This window comes from Ascidiella aspersa, chromosome 4, assembly GCF_963924565.1.
Source record: "Ascidiella aspersa chromosome 4, kaAscAspe10.2, whole genome shotgun sequence".
Classification (NCBI taxonomy): Eukaryota; Metazoa; Chordata; class Ascidiacea; order Phlebobranchia; family Ascidiidae; genus Ascidiella; species Ascidiella aspersa.
Window position 1 is genome coordinate 28718855 of NC_139450.1, and position 17109 is coordinate 28735963.

Sequence of the window (17109 nt, forward strand, 5' to 3'; positions counted from 1 at the left end):
AAATTTTGCAGAAAAACATAGTTTTTTGCATAAATTTTGCTTGGAACTAGATTTAATGAACCAACCGTGTGAATTATAACTACACTTGGCGCTCTACGAAATAATACAGCAACCCAGCTTTGGATCGCGACCCATGGGTTAAGAAACACTCCTTTAACAGTCATGACTCTAAGTTTACAAAACGTTTAGCAAAAAGAATTAGGTCGCCAAAGCTTCTCTTTTATATGTGAAAAAAGCTTGAGAAACACTGCCGTATAACACGGTTTCATAAGTAAAACCATAAAACCATGCAACTTTTACTGTAAATTGAAAAAAAATATATCAAAGGCATATATATTTGACAAAATCTACATTTCATTGCCCATTTGATTCGACCGGCGCCTCATACTTTCTGCCAGAGCGTTTTGACGAAAAACGTTCGCAAATGGTAAAGGCCTTCAGCTCCAGTGCGTCACCTAGTGTCTCGGGCAACCTGGTGCCGTGGGTTTCCGGAAGTCGGAGACTAAGAAGTGACGCAATGACGCAAAGCGCGCTGATGACGTAAAAGGGTATGAAGCGGTCGATTGTTTCGCCTGCGAAGGTAAACAAGTTAAGTTGTAAAAGTAACACACTTTTTTGGAACGCGGTTCCAGACAGTTCAGGCCTACTTTCAGTACTGCTATGAAAATCTGCCAAGTTCGAAAAAAATATTTTTTTCTTTGACCTGATAACACATATTTAGACAGACATATATAACACGGATCTGTAATAACGCTTGATAATGAATTGCCAAAGACAAAAAGGTCGAGTAGATCGACATCATCTTTATGAAGACGTTTCGATACGAGCTCGTACCATCTTCAGGTAATTTGACTAAGAAGTAATTCAAGCACAACTTATAAAAGGTGGGACCCAATTTTTGTTAGACAAGTTTCACATTAACTAAAGATGACACAAGCTCGTATCACAAGCTTATAGTCACATAGTTGTGTAAAAGCCTGTCAACACTATAAAACGATATTGGTGTGTCTTGGCGCGCAAGCATAGTTTTGTGTAACTCAGAAAAAAAACATGGTGAGCGGTCTCGTAATTAAGCTCAGCAATTTGTACACCAGAACGCGCTGCTTAAAAGTGTTTAGTCTTCATCGCGTCCCTTTATACATTATCGCCAGTTTGCTTTTGTCAAAAGTTTCCCATGAAAGGAATCTTAGAGAAAAAAAGCTTGGAAACCAACAAGGGCCTTCCTATTATATCGCTCACCTGCGTGGATGATGAAGGGCGAAATGGCGACCAGGAATCTCGACAGGGCACATATGAGCCCCACACCGGTGTTACGTAGAGAGGTCGGGAATACGTCACCAGTAAGCGAGTAGACCATGGCGCAGGCAGCAGTGGCAAACGACTTGCCAGCCAGGGCGGAGGCCACGCCACCCGTTAGGCTTACTGAAAGGAAAGATGCTGATTTTAAGTGACACCAAGGGTGGTATAGGGCAGTGCTTCTTAAACTTTTTTAGTTTTGTTCACCCCTAGCACCTATCTCCAGATTTCATTCACCCTTGTCTAAAAACAAATTCTCGCCCGTTCACTGAACAGGTTGAACACCCGGAATATCCGCCCTGCTCGCATTTCTGACAATTCACCCTTATTCCCCCTTTTAGGTTGGTTCGCCCCTCCAAATTTTATTCACCCCTTTTATTCACCCTAGGGGGGACCATTCACCTGATTAACACTGGTATAGGGTGATCATGTGGCACTGTATAAAGACAAGTTGTATTAGATTATTTCTATTACGACGTGTGTGTGACGTAGCAATGGTCGTCACTGTATAAAATTTAAATGGCTCAAATTGAGAATCTTCGCGATAATCGACATATAGCAACAACTTTTATTGTATTAACATTTTGACATCAATTGTTGTGTCATTTTGAAATGACCCATTAATTATTTTAACTTCAGTCCAAGTCAAGTCTTTTTAAAATATAGCAAGTCAAGTCCCAATCCAGCAAGTCACAAGTTTTCCAATACAAGTTCCAGTCAAGTCATTATTATAGCAAGTCGAACTACAAATGTAAAAATAAAAAGATAAACCATTAAAATAGGTAAACTTGACCGATTTAGGCAATAACTCAACTAAACAATAACAAAAGAACAACATGTAGCAATCTAATCGTTTTATGTGCAAAACTTGCGATAAATAGCTATAATTTGTATGATTAAATGGTAAATAAAAACACCATATTTAAACCCAAGTCATTTGAATCAATGACTTAAATCAAGTAAAGTCATTTTATCAAAATGACTTAAGTCAAGTCAATTAAAAAGAGTGACTTAAATGCACTTAAGTCAAGCCATTGTTTTAAGTGCACTTAAGTTAAGTCATTACAGCGGTGCCAATTACTTTACTTGCTTTGACAATATCTTGGAGTGGATCTTGCCTCACTTGTCTATGTCATGTAAAATACCACAAGCGGGAGAGGTCATTCAAACTGGATTTCACAGCGCTGGATTTTTATGTAAAACTAGAAAAACTAACCTTTCGAAACGAGGGCCACGGTAAAGCAGGCCGTCGAAGTGAGGAGTAGGGAAGCGAAGTAGGGTCGGATCCGACCGAAGCGTTTGGTGACCCCGATCGCAAAGAGAATGGCCGGGACCTCGAGCACGGCTGATAGAAAACAGCTGAGGTACATGTTCGAAGCCAGGTTGGACGAGTTGAGCGAAAGGGTGATAAGCGCTAGAAGACAGGCGGTCCTACATGCAAATAGAGATTCGATTTATGCTTTGTCTGTTCTTTTTCATATATTCCCCTATTATACTTTTCAGGAAGTTTTTCTTGATTTTTGTTACGCAATGGCGCGCCTCAGTATTTCTTAAAAAGAGTTGGCGCACCTTCCGAGCGAAGCAAGCACGAAGTGTTTGGGTATACCGGTATATCGTATTAATTGCTTGGAAGTGTTTATTACCAAGGCCACAGTTGCATTGTCTTCACCAGTAGCAATCAGTTCTATACAGTATACGCTGAACTTTATATAAGCGAGCAAAACATTAAACAATATAACAGTTGTATAAATCGTCATACGAGCATGTCTTCGTATCCCTTTTGCATTTTTTTTCAAGTATTGGAGAAGTTTTACTCTGAGACAAACTAGCAATGTGAACTACCGCAGTTGGCCACCTAACAATAATGCCGAATATCGCGACAAACTTTCACCTCTATAGGCCAAATCACGAAAAGTTAATTTTACCATTGAAAGATGAGGTTTAGAATACGGCCGAGCATTGTTGGCGTCTTGACCAAGTCAAGAAACGTCACACTTCCCTTCACCTGCAACGGTGAAATGTTAACAAGTTAGCATTTACATACACAACGAACTAATTATCAATTGTACAATTGTTCTTCCGTCAAAATTTGAATAAAGTGCCAACGTTTCCACCACCTATTCGGGCAAATTTCTATAAGGCAATGTAATTGCAACTAAAGGCGAAAACATATATACAAACATATTCATTGAATTTAAAGGACTGTATAATCCCCAAATCGCGATTCGATGCCGGAAAAACGCAGGAAATTAAAAGCAATTTAAAAGTCTGGTTGAATTGACGCCAAGTTACGTAATGCGAAATAAAACGATTAACCTTGAATATCATCCGATTCGGAGAAATAAGTTAGCCAAAATGTAAGAAAAATCCAAATGAAAAAATCTGATATAACAAAATGGTAAATGAAAACAATTAATTTCAATCTAGGCCATTTGACTCAATGACTTAAGTCCAAGTCAAGTCCTTTGTCCAAAATATTTAAGTTCAGTCAAGTAATTTTACCAAAAAGACTTGTCAAGTAAAGTCATTTCAAAACTGTGATTTAAGTGCACCGAAATGCTTTTGGTATGAAAATTATTTGGTTACTAAGGGAGGCACAGGATAATCCCTAAAGGCCCGAGGCACAGTATAATCCCAAAAGGGCCGATAGAAGATTACTGCTTTAAAAGAACTAAAAATTTATGTAAAAAGGTATTAGTTGCAACAAAAGCCCAAATGTGTTGTTTGTTCACTTTGAGTCGAACTTGTTAACAGCTTAGTAACCTTTACTGAGTAATCCGAACAAAACAACAAAGGTTGTAAAAAAGATTTAAAACAACTTTATACAAAATGTCGGAGCAGGCTTAGATCCCGATTTTAACAAAAATAATAATAATAATAATATTATTGTTTCATCAACCTTTACTGAGTACTAAGTCATGGTAAATATTAACAAAGCGTAATAAAAAACAGAATTTAACCATCGCGTGATTGTGGTTTTCTTTATCATGCTGCGTTTGCATTTCAACAGTGTCGGACAGCATCTGAGAAGCGCTCTCTTTTCTTTTCGATGCAATATTGAGGCTTCGCTGTTTGTTGTGCAACCACAGAGGGGACTCGGGAATTAACCTACGGCGAAAGAAACAGCACGTGAACAAATGTACACATTTATACAGAAAATCCTATTTGAATTGGATTAAACAGTGTTCTCGACTGTAACTATATATAGGGATGTTCGATAATTTACATTTTATTGGATACCAATATTTTAGACAAATAAGTTCGCGATCCTATCCGATAGCAAAGGACGCAGTAACTATGCTCATACGGTAAAAAATGATTTTATCGAAGGTTGCAATGGAAAGCTATTCGGCCAAACTTTGCCTTGGTCTATTTAACATTAATGGGTCTTTTTAACTCAACTTGTTTACCTACGCTTATCATGGCTTGAATTCCTATATCATTTTTTTATCGGTGCCGAACCGATATCACCCTAGTATCGGGCGAGTACCGATACTACGACCTGGAGTCGGGTATCGACTCCGATCCGATATTATCGAACACATCTAGTTGTAACAATGGCAACTATTTTCGCCGTTGCTCGTATAATTTTAACAATTTCGGTCTTTTTAAACCAACACCCTGCGATTACGTTTCAGAATTTGCGATTTACGCCGATTACGTTTTAGAAGTCTGTTTACTTGGATTCTAATGAAAATTTTAAACCTCTAATTCGAAATCTGCTTGCAACGGTCATGTTAAAAGCTTTTACAGGAATAAAATGGGAGCGTTTAAAATTGAATTTTCTGCGGGAAATAGAAATACACTATAAAACCTAATTTTGGTCCGCTTACCAGTAATATGGAATGAACAGAAAGGGGAAGATACCCATGAGCCTCATAAACCACAGCCAATCCGCAATCAGAAACCTGCAAAAATATAGGCCGCTTTTAAAAGTGGTATCAAAAAGATTTTAAACTAAGCTTCGTGCAGGGCTGCGGAGTCGAAGTCATACTCGTGACTCGAGTAAGATAACGTAGGACTACCCGAGTCCTGAGCCAACTCTCCTAACTGATAAGGCCGCAAACTGTAAAATGTTAAGGTGCGATAACATAGGGTGGAATATGTTACAACCATGTATCGCGGGTAAAGGAATCATGCTATACCTCTATAAATGGATTGCTTAATGTCAACCTTGAATTAGTTACGTAAATGAGTAACATACAGGTAGTAGAATTGAATGAGCCGGACTCTAGTTTTAAACCACTCCGCAGCTCCGGTTATCAAACAGATATACTAGGCTTCGTGTATTCTAATTTCTTTTATTTCTACTTCCTGGTAAGGCATGGTTGTGCGAAAGCTTGACAAGATTTTTATATAATTTGTCGTAAAACAGTGCCACCTAAATTCAAGATTTAAAACTAGACAAATACGGATAGCAAATAGCAACAAATATTAATCAAAGCAATAAAATATTCTTACCACGCCAAAGGCAGGAACATATACCCGACGGTGAAAAACAAGTTGGGGATAATTCCAATAACCGCACGTTCGCTTTCTGCAGACATTTCCTGCGCTATACAATAACAATTTTTTTACTAAGATGTAAATAAATGGCAAGGTAATATAGAGAACCGTTATCCGCCATCCTCGTAGAGTTTATTCTTTTCAGTACACTTTATTCATTTCAGTAGACTTTATAAATTTTAATTCTTGATTTTAATTTAGTAAAATAGTTATTGCGTGCAATAGGATAATTTTAAATTCTTTAAGCCAATAGCTTCGTTTGGATAATTTACGGAAATCAGTTGGTCTTATCAGGATTATATTGCCAGTTAGGTCAGGCTACAAAAAACAACTAGGTGCTCGGCTATACCGCACTCTACCAACAGAGCTACAAGGCAATATAAGAGGGGAGTAAGTCAAGAAACGACCATAGCACCGTTGCCTGCTGCGTACTTATCACACGTAAAATGTCTTGTGATGGGGGATTAACAGTTCGGATAAATCTACTGAGTCGCTTTGAAACCCATTCAGGAAAATGTGTTTATCCTAGATATTTTATCGTTAATTTTTTACAAACTTTTGGTGACCCATACCCGTTAAATTAGCTTCATTTCATAGTTCGTTCCCAATGGAATGCGGTTCCTATACATTATGTCCTGGTTAAAAACTAATATTTGCTGGTAGGTTACTTTATTTAGGATTACAAATCCATTATTTCATCCACCGACACCACAAATTCAATGCAATAAGTTGGGTTCGAGCAATTTGGGCGTCAAAAGGCTTGCTAATCAAGTTAAATAGCAGGACGGTTTCAGACAGCAAAAGACACAATAAGGTATTTTACTGAGAGTATTAGATCGCTTTTAAACCTTTTTTTTTAAATAAACTAATCTGCAATTTGAAAGTTGAAAAAAAAATGTGATTTTGCCCAACCTGGCCATAGTAGAGCATTGTAATTTATAATACGTTCTATATTTGCAATTTCTATTCAATAACTGTCGAAAACATTGTTTTCAATGCGATATGAATACGTACCCAGGATTAAAGCGCAGATATAGAAAGCAATCGAAGTTGCTCCAGACAGACTCATACAAATCATGAACACCGCGAGGTTCGACGTGATAGTTGAAATCAAAAGAAAAATCCCAGTAAGGTAAAGAGTGGAAAGCATGACTGGGCGTCTTCCGAACCTGGAAGTGAAACAAATTTTTCGCTAGTGTTTCATATGACGGTAAGCAAAATTAGCCGTATTTTTGTCATGATTAAGTTGGCATTGCTCGGGTGTGTTTTTTTAGAGTTTATTTACTACCTATGCTCGTGAAAGCCGAGGCCGTGGGTTCAAATCTCAATGCAACTATTTTTTTCAAATGGCAGTTGGTAGAAGGTAATTTTCGTTCATATCTTCACTGTGTAGGATTAGGATTAAAACAATTGGGTTAGTTTTTCGTATATAACGTAATGTTGTAATCATGGACGATTCAGAATTTTGGTTTGGGGGGCCATAAAATTTTCAGAGATGACACCATTAGGGTACGTTACAAAACAATTAATATTGAAAACACCTGGTGTTATCGACAAATAGGTAGCTAAAAATTAGTCTAATAGCGCAAGGCGCGAATAAACCTGCATGTAGCCAATGTAACATTTAAATTGGAAAACGTTCAATTTATTGAAAATTGATGCATTTGGCAAATCAAATAGATTCAAGTATCGATCAATAGAACGACATTTTTAATTTAACTTTTATGAGTTCACAGCCCTGCTCAACAAGCTATTAGTGTGAGTGGCACGTTTTGGCTGTACAGAGCTCCCTAGATTCATGTAAACAATATTAAAAACTGAAACAAGGCCTGGTCACCCTATACTAGATACACCCCCTGATCGTAAGTACTTATGTAGCCAAAAATATAAGCATACACAATTCCTAAATATATAGGCATATGAATTATTGGAGGACATCGACTGATTAGTTACCATTGCAAATGGCATCTCTGTCGTTGATCAGCACTATACATAAGAAGGGCCAGAATAAAAATATACACATAGAAGCCGACAAGTTTTCAGTTTGTAATACCGAAGACTGGGGTACAGTGTATGTTCGGTGCTATAATAAAAAGCAATTAGGAGCGTACCATGCGTAAAACAGATATGTATCAGGCCCTAACAAAACTGGTAGAAAGGACGCCAAGTTTACTGCATTTGATACGCAAACCAGAACAATATTCGACTGTTTGGTAGTTACCTTATTTGTGTCGCGCAGTACACAAGCTAGCCCGCGCAAAAAAGTATAATGAACCTAAAAAGTAATTTCGTCGTGGGCAACAGCAAGTATGCGGTTGAGCGGGACGTGTGTTATGCAAGAGTGAATAGGCATAACAATCCTCGGGGGCTATGTGGCTTAACATCCAACCCAACCGTGAAACAACAAAGATGAATATAGGCTTCATTAAGTTTGCCGTATAGGTGAAAACTTGCCTTGACAACATTTCTTGCTGAATTTCTACCTACAATCAGTTGAGTTTTCGTATAAAAAAACCTTTGAAGATTGATTCCAACAACTGGCCTTAAAAATAAAACGTTAGCAGCTTTAAAAAAATCATAAAAGGTCAAAGGTTATGCAGTCACTGTCAAACTTCAAGCAAGCCTTTGGGGGTAAATTTGATATTCATTTTTGTTAAGAGGGTAAAACATACAAAAACGGTTAAGAAACCCTTCTTTAAGCCATGACTATTATATAATAAATATTCAGGAACAACAAACGTTTGAAAACCAACTGGTTTGTGCAAGACTTGATTTGTCCGATGCAAAGTGACCATAACATATACCTGTCAGATAAACATCCATTGCTGATCGACCCTACGAGCATTCCAACCAGCCAAACAGCAGTCAGAAATGGTCGAATCCACGCGCGATCGCACACAAAGTTTTTCTGAAATCAGTTAAAAGAAAAAATGTTAGGATTCGGCTGATCGATTAATTTGCAAAAACGGGTTGTCAATATAACATGCATACAGCATTAACGAACGAAGATTTGTATTTTTTTTATTATGTTAATAAAGTAAATTAAACATTAGGTTTTACCGTGTTATAAAAGAAGAGTGGTAACCAGAAAATGTATTCAAATGCTGAAGAAGGTTTGGCCATTTTCTTAATTTGTTAAAATAATTTTAAGTATAGTCTCCAATGTCTGAGTCACTTACTCATCCTGGGATAACAATATGTTGGTTTCAGTAATGTTTGTACAATAAAGGTTAAGCCAATGTTCAAATATAAGTTCAATGATTTTCTTCAGTCGTAAGACTGCCACCTAATTGTCGTTAATTCAATAAAAAAATAAGTGCCTCCATGATGAATGTTTTGTCGGTGGTGTCGTAACGCCAGCCATTGTCGCAGGGTATTATGTTTGATGAGTTGGTTTTCGATTGGTTGAAAGTTCGATTAGCGTATCTGGAGAAGTAAAATTAATAATTTATTAGTTCAACTGTGCAGAACTCTGCAGCAGGAATACTCTTTGAAAATGAAATAGGGACACTTTATTATCACACCACATTTACAGCACGTAAAACTAATACATATACCTAAGCTCTATTCTTACAACGACGAACTATACCTCCAACCAATATGCTTTAAATGAGTTTTGCGAGTATTGTAATGACTTAGGTCTTAGGAGAATTTAAGTTTCTGTTTTCAAATGACCTGTCACGACTTTATATTTTCTAAGTAAAATTACTGTGAAATCAATTAAATAAAATTATATCGACAGAACGAATTACCTATGACAGGAGTCGAATTGGCCACTTGAATTGTCAAACGGAATGGAATGCAGCAACTGTTCTTGGGTATAGCTCACATTCTAAAGAAAAACAGGTGATTTCATTCAGGAAATAAATTACGTACATTAACAACATAGTGTTTTGAATGGCGACAGATAAAATAAATCGCAGTCTGCTGTCATAAAATACAGCACAACAGAAACCGGGACAAATAAAACGAATCATTTTATCTTATCTAAATCTAAACAAATCACGTCCGTTTGCGCAAATCAATGAATCAGAAATACACAACAGGCTGTTCAAAAAACGATTCTGTGCGTCGTAAAGCAATGAAGCGTGCTTGTTTCCCCACATAAAAACGTGAATGTGCTTCCGTTGGCTGTGGGTGGCGCAGTTCCAATAGAGGCCAACGCTTCTGAAATAATATAGCTCATACTCATAACAAACAAAAAATAGAAATTTATAGTTTCAATGGTGCAACTTCAATCCAAAACAATATGCCATTTTATTACAATAAACCCTTTTTGGTCAAATTGACAATTTTTAGGTAACGTTAAAGTAAAACTTTTATAAAAACAACATAGGCCTATCTGTTGTATGTTATTACAATTGTTGTTGTACCTAATATTTTACGGTTCAATGATTATGTGTTATCGCATCACTGAACGTTGTTTTTTAATTGTGGCACTGCTTACAAACGTGTTCGCATTAAATTGTTTCGTAGCGAAAGAAACGCACTTAACAAGTCTGGCACTACAACAAAATCAATCTTAGCACGACATAAAATAAATATCAAAGCACATACAGTAGTGACTAGCATATTTTGACAATGTGGAGCATAATGGCTTACAATATGCTGATATAATATGCTGTCTACTACAATATGGGCTTTAAAATTCATTCCATGGTTAACTCAGTGGTGACCATTATATTCCACCGACTAATTTCTAACTACCATAGAAGTTTGCGGAGATGATGTTTTGGTTGTTTCGACCCTATAACCGCAAACTTTAAGCAATTCATTCATGGACACACTTATAATTTTCATTATTGCTCCAAAGACATCAATCCTCACTTTAAAATGTACTTTGTAGTTCGTACAGTTATAACTGAACAAAAAAATTGAAGTTTATATGGTCGCGAACCTAACAGAACCTTTCGCGGACTCAAATGAGTCAGCAGACTCGGGGTTGAGAAACACTGGTCTAACTACAACCTCTAGCCATTATGCTCCAAAAATCTTGGCATGTTTTAAAAACACCAAAGCGCCAAATCAATATACTTTCAAAGTCACGATATTAGCAGTGTTTTAAAATGCTTTAAATCAAAAGAGTCTACTTACAGCGTCCTTTGAGGCCAGTTGGCAGCGGTGTTCCGGTGTTCTGTAGACGAACACAGGAAAGTAGGAATAGAAGCCGCATGGAGTGAAAAGTGCGCACACCAGAAAAATGGTCCTCTTTCGGTGCGGCAGGGACTTTATCCGGACCGCTGCAGCTTCGTCCATCAAGGACAGAGCAAAGCTCACGACTTGGGATTAAAAATCTAAAAAAGTGCAGCCTGCTTAAAATGTATTTCTGTGTATCATATGTCACAGCTTTTAACTATGACTGCCATTCGTTTTTTCATGGGAATTGGTCGCCTTTCTAAAAGGAAGTGAACAGTCTTACAATAAAGCGCCTAAATATCCTTGTATGTGATTAAATATCCTTGTTTGACATTATGATTACTGATGACCTGACATGGAACGCTTTACAAAAAGCGGAAACTATAAACTAAATACGGTTTTGTTATTTGGATTTGTGAATTTTAATAGATCTTCGTTACGGCGTAATAATGTGTTATGCCAAAATCAGGAAAAAGTAATTATTGCAACCAACATTTGTGTTTTTCTAGTTTACTCCGTATTTCTTTGGAACGTTTGACCAGCATTTTAATCAGTTTGTAAACCGCAAGCTAGAATGATAGCAAAACTAATACAAGCAAGTTGAACATTTTTTCCACAAAACGTCAAATAACGATATTACCAGCTTGGCTCATAGAGATAGATTTGTTGTTGTTCCATTGATAAATTTTGTTGTAAAATTAATTGTGTTAAAGCCAGTTTAAGAGGACAAATAATAGTTGAATTGCCCATACTTTCACATGTTTATTATTGAAAATACGTTTTTACAGAGCTTAAACAAGGCTTCGTGTTATCAAATGTCGCAAATCTGCACTGCTCGCTGGTGATGTTAAATTCGTCATTACGACCCTCTTATAAATCACCGTGATAAAAAGCTTTTAGAATGATGCCGCCACAAATTCTAGCTAGTTTTTTTATAATCAAGGGGGGCCACGAGGATTGAAAGCCTTTCTAAGGGGGCCACGAGACATAAAAGGTTGAGAACCGCTGTTCTAAACCATACTAAGCCAGGCTTTTGCAATAAACAATTTTCGATTGAACACAGTTAATAACATCTGCTAAAATAACTCTTTGGTATTAAAGCTTACTCCACTGTCTTTAATGATTGGCCTAAAAACGTTTTTCCCTAACAGGAAATTAACATATATTTCAAAGAACTGTATATGGGTAATTCCTGTCGGACGTAGGCCTATGTTGAACGTTGGACCAACGCGCCGTTTCGATTGCTTAATTGTCAGCAGGACAACAAAAAATATATTGGCAATTCGTTTTTACGATTTCAAACAGCAAAAGACACATTCTTTAAACCAGTGTTATCAAAAGGGGGGGTCGCGAGTTGACCCACATCTGTATATGCCATGCAATCCAACATAATCCTAACTATGAAATGTTCTTGTTTGGTGGGCCATAAAAAAAGTTGTTAAAGATGACGTTGTACGTAATAACATGACGTCAGGACGTTACGTCCTAAAGTTTCATCGAATACGACGCTATAAAGAAGTAACCCAGACAACAACAGAGTTTGTTCATGTTGTTTCAAAGGTTTACTTTAAATACAAAAGCATTACAAAGACGTTAATAGTTCGCGCATTGCGAAAAATGCCTTTATATCGTTTTAGTTAAGTGAACAACAAGAGGTACGGCGCCTTCGGACTAAAGTGATTTCAACACAGGGGTTCTTAAACTGGGGTCCATGGACCCCTTGGGGGTACGTGAGCCAGGTTTAGGGGTTCCATGAAGGTCTAATTGAACTACTAGTGTATATTCAAGCAATCTATTTTTCAAAGAAGAGATTCGGCTATAGTTAAAAATAAAACGTTTTTGAACTGAATATATTCATGGACTTTATTTCATTTCAAATTTTTTGGACCGAAAGCAGCAAATTTCTGAAGTTTGTTTGTATTCTGACGTCATCACTGAAAATTTCTTGCCTTTGCTGGTCCGTGCGAAGCAAAATAGTTTTTTAGGGGTCCGCGGTAAAAAAAGTTTAACAACCCCTGTTTTAACAGAATGGCGTAAATCAAAACAGCCAAAAATATTTGCATTCACAAGAAATTCAGTAATTTAAGGGAGTTGTGGCCACGTGCCCCGTGGTTCCGCCCCTACAACTGAGTCACACATTACTTCCAGAAATGCGTGCAGAACCAGACAACAGGGATGTTTTGTTTATCAAATCGTGAGGTTTGCGCACAGCTAAAAAAAGTTAGCCGACTGAAAAGTTCTCCTTTTAGCAACCTTTTTGTGCCCTATAGGCGTAAATTAGTTATCAACCTGACACTAATGTGCTACATTTCAAAAATTGCTGTCAGTTTAGCAAAATATATATCTCTGTTTACTGAATAAGCATGCATTGGTTAAAACACAAAAACTGATCCAAACTTTTTTGCATGTAAACTATTTGCTGTGTTACTAGCTACTCAAACATGACTGTAGCCGACTAACCGGCGACAAAGCCTACTGTTGCTGTGTTCAGTCATTTATCAACAGTCCTTCCTCGTTGTGCTGTAATTGCTGTTAGGCTCATACCGTCGTATAGGTCGAAGCGTTAACCTCAATAGGCCAAAGCTAATCTGTCGGCTGATTTCCTTCAGGGCAAGCGGAAAGCGAATCACACAACACAGCAGCAGCTCGAGCTTGTGGCTCGCAACGACTGATACGCATCGAAGCGAGTCTCGGTCAGGGCCAGATACTGAGAGTGGCATGAATCCATCTCTCCCCAAAAGTTATGTTTTTGCCTATTTTATCTAAATAAATGTTATTGGGGTTTGTAGTTTGATTTAGCCCGTATGCATAACCTAAATAAACTATGCATAACCTAAATAAATATATCTTTACAGTGTCGCTATTGCATCGCACGCTGCACCCCTCCTTTGAGAATTTAAAAATATGAAGGCACTGTATTTTTTCAGCTTTTGTGACCCTCTAAATGAAAATTCCAGATCCACCCCTGGTTAAGGTATTCAATCCGGGAGACTGGCCAGCGAACCCTTTACGTTACACTGAGTACGTTTTTCGCCTTTACGTGAACCACTAATAGGCCACTTAAGCGGTTTCGAGCTGTCGTTTGCTAGGCTCAAAGTTAAAAAAAAAAAAAAAAAAAAAAAGATAGACGAGCTTTCTCATTATACACCTTAAAATATTTTAATGCGATGTCATCTTTTGTCTAAAGCGCCTAAACGGCCTTCGTTTAAGTATCTGTCCTTTCGATAAATACGGTAAGGTGGACAGGAAACAAATGCATTACACAATATAAGGACTGCCAAATAAGATTATAACCATGAGGACAACTCCTACTTTTTCCTTTTTTCTTTTGCCTTGAAGCAACGCATTCTACTTTCGACAACCGTCACGGTCTGATGCTGAATAAGAAAAACATCGTATTTTCCATTAAACCTGTTATAAAAGATTTGCGCTTTTGGCGTAATTTGCTGTTTGATGACCCCTATTCTCAATTAATACCGTTTTCCTTTTACACAGACTTGGCAGGACATACAAGGTTATCACAAGTTGCGTGACACTATCGTTGGCTCCTACAGCATTTTTTGCACGGTGTTGCAGTCTTAAAATGTACGCGATTGGACTACGTCGTTGATTTCCACTTGTAAGCATTAATATTTATGTAAGCATTACCTTATAAATTGAATTAATACCACTTAGTTTGCTGTAAAACTCAAGGTGCCTAGCTCATTAAACTTAACTGTGTAGCGGTTTGCGCTCCATATTGTTACCGGGTTGAAACCCAGGTCATTCAATTGAAACAGTTTGTTGGATTGTGACGTCGTTACACCAGCCTGTGTGAATTCATCAAACTGTCAACATATTGCTATACTCGTGTTTCGTAAACTGCTCAGAATTTCCTGTTTTTCTTTGCGTGGCAGAATCGCATTGTTATGAAATTTAATTAAAGCCATTTGGTATAAAGTATATAAGGGATTTCATTTTATACCAAAAACGAGCAGTCTCAAACTGTTTACTCCTGGAGTCTAGATCGCGTACGTTGGAGGTAATTATTGTACGTATATCGGAAGTACCTGTGTGTGTTAGTTTTTTAAAGTAAACAATATAATATATGTATTTTACCATGTACAGAGCCTTTTACAGAAAAATCAACTTTAAGTAAACCAAACAAATAAATGAATTAGCTTTTCTTACATAACGTTAGTTGGAATATTATTTGGTTCTTTACCAATTGAATTTAAATAAACAAATTTGCTGTGTTTGGCAAATGGAAACAGACATCGCCCATTTAGGAAATGTTCTCTATCCAAATATATACTTATCCTAAAGAATATTTTTCCATAATGACTCTCAATTTTTCTTTTATATGCTGGTTCTGTACACAGTTTAAATTCATGCTGTACTGCTCTGAATAGTTTTCAATACTTTTCGGTGTTAGAAATCTAGACACATTGAAATTGATACCATAAACTGAAAACTGACACCAAATTCTTTGTGAAAGAATCGTTCAAACGAAATATTTTTGCACCTCAGTGTGCTGTGTATTACTGAATTAACAAATCTAGGCTATTACTGATGTGCTATTTATGAAAGTGCAGCAAGAAATTAGCATTTGTAAAGTAGTTAAATTAGAGAATTACCTTTTGTCACTGAATTCAGTAAATACTTTTGAAAATAATATTATAATTGATTGCTCAGTATTGCGATATGTTATATAACGTTTTATTTTTGACAACCTGCTCATATTTACTAAGTAACTATGTTAAGAACACATTGTGCATTTATAACTGTGATTCAGTCATTTCTGGAATAAAACAGTAAAACCAAATCAAACTAATATCTACCACCAAATATCACTTAAACTGTCGCAATAAAGCATAACGATTGGGCGCTGCCATCGAAGCTTGATATTCGTACTGAATGGCGCAGTTTGGACGCCACTGTTGTTTGGTGTTACTTAAGGGTGTGTAATGGGTGGGGTTAGAATTTGAGTAGGGTTATAATTTGCGTGAAGTAGGAGGAAGTAATAGTGCGTTGATGGCCACGTATAAAGGGTAAAATTGACTTTTTTATGTAGCCTATAGAATTCAGCCTTTCTTAACCTGGGGTAATTTTACCCCTGGGGGTAAATTTCCTCGTTTTAGGGGGTAAATTAGCTATCAATTAAAATATCTATTTCATGATGACAGGGTATAAAAATTGTGCCAGCTGTAGGCCCAAGTATTGGTAGGCTGGTAGCCTACTTTCCTATAGTTCAGATTAACTGCTCATTTGAGCCCAGCCTATTAGCCTATTGATTCTTTATCGTCTAGTGTCGGTAACGTTATGCTTCGCTATTGATAATTTTTTAGTTTTATTGGCAACATCCTTTATTGTAACTTCATTTTCTGTTTGAATTCATCAGCTTCTTCAGGACCAGGAGTCACGGCATAGATTTAGGTAACTTGTCTGCGAGCAAAGTTTATTTTTGGTGCACTTTAGGCCCAGAAAGTTTAACGATAGCGGTCTTAAGTGCTTTATTAATTAGTAGCGATAACGGTAAGGTCTAGTACACCTTTTAAAATTTTAGTGCTGGTTATGCATGTGATTGCCTATTTTTTGTCACTGGGTAGGGCTTAGCTGCCCAGTTAGTTTATTGTTGATCTTTTTAGCCCAATGATTAGGGCGTTGTAGTGGTAAAAACAATTGATTGACTGATTAAAATATTCTGTCAAAGTAACCATAAATTTAGTCATAAAAAATGGCATGTCCCAAAAGAAGAGAAAGTACCAGAAAAATTATTTAAATTTTAAATTTATATTGGTGTGTTTTGTGCATAGAAACATTTTCAAACAGTACCACGAAACCTGCTCCTTTAAAACAACGCCTATAGCAAATGGTCATCCAAGTATGATGAACAAAAACTGGCCCTTAAAAAAGTATAAAAACTGTGCAGTCTTAAAAAACTGTGCGAGTAAAAACTGTGCAGTCTTAAAAGACAAAAAATAGACCGAACTGGAATGTTTTGACAACAATTCGTTGCCTAAAAGCAATGGCAGCCGTCGCATTGATTATACCTAACGTAATTTGTTTTTTTCCTTTTTGTAAAAGATGAGCACCCTTTTATATATTGGGCGTAAATCTGATATTCATCTTTGTCAAAAGGGCAAGAACCCCTGCTATATATATTACGTCGAGGTTTATTTATGGTAATCG

At 37.0% G+C, this 17109-nt stretch overlaps 1 protein-coding gene across 1 annotated transcript; it reads right to left on the reverse strand.

The window, feature by feature from the left end:
* LOC146157331 (organic cation/carnitine transporter 2-like) lies at positions 1-13945 on the reverse strand. Its single transcript, XM_083388177.1, has 12 exons — positions 10897-13945; positions 9555-9634; positions 9123-9228; positions 8607-8710; positions 6817-6971; positions 5758-5851; positions 5130-5204; positions 4257-4404; positions 3222-3301; positions 2513-2727; positions 1240-1422; positions 1-572 (listed from the first exon to the last, which is right to left on the reverse strand). The coding sequence occupies exons 1-12, from the start codon at positions 11056-11058 to the stop codon at positions 355-357; spliced, it is 1620 nt and encodes a 539-aa protein (XP_083244303.1). The 5' UTR covers positions 11059-13945; the 3' UTR covers positions 1-354.
* Between the last annotated feature and the right edge of the window lie 3164 nt (positions 13946-17109).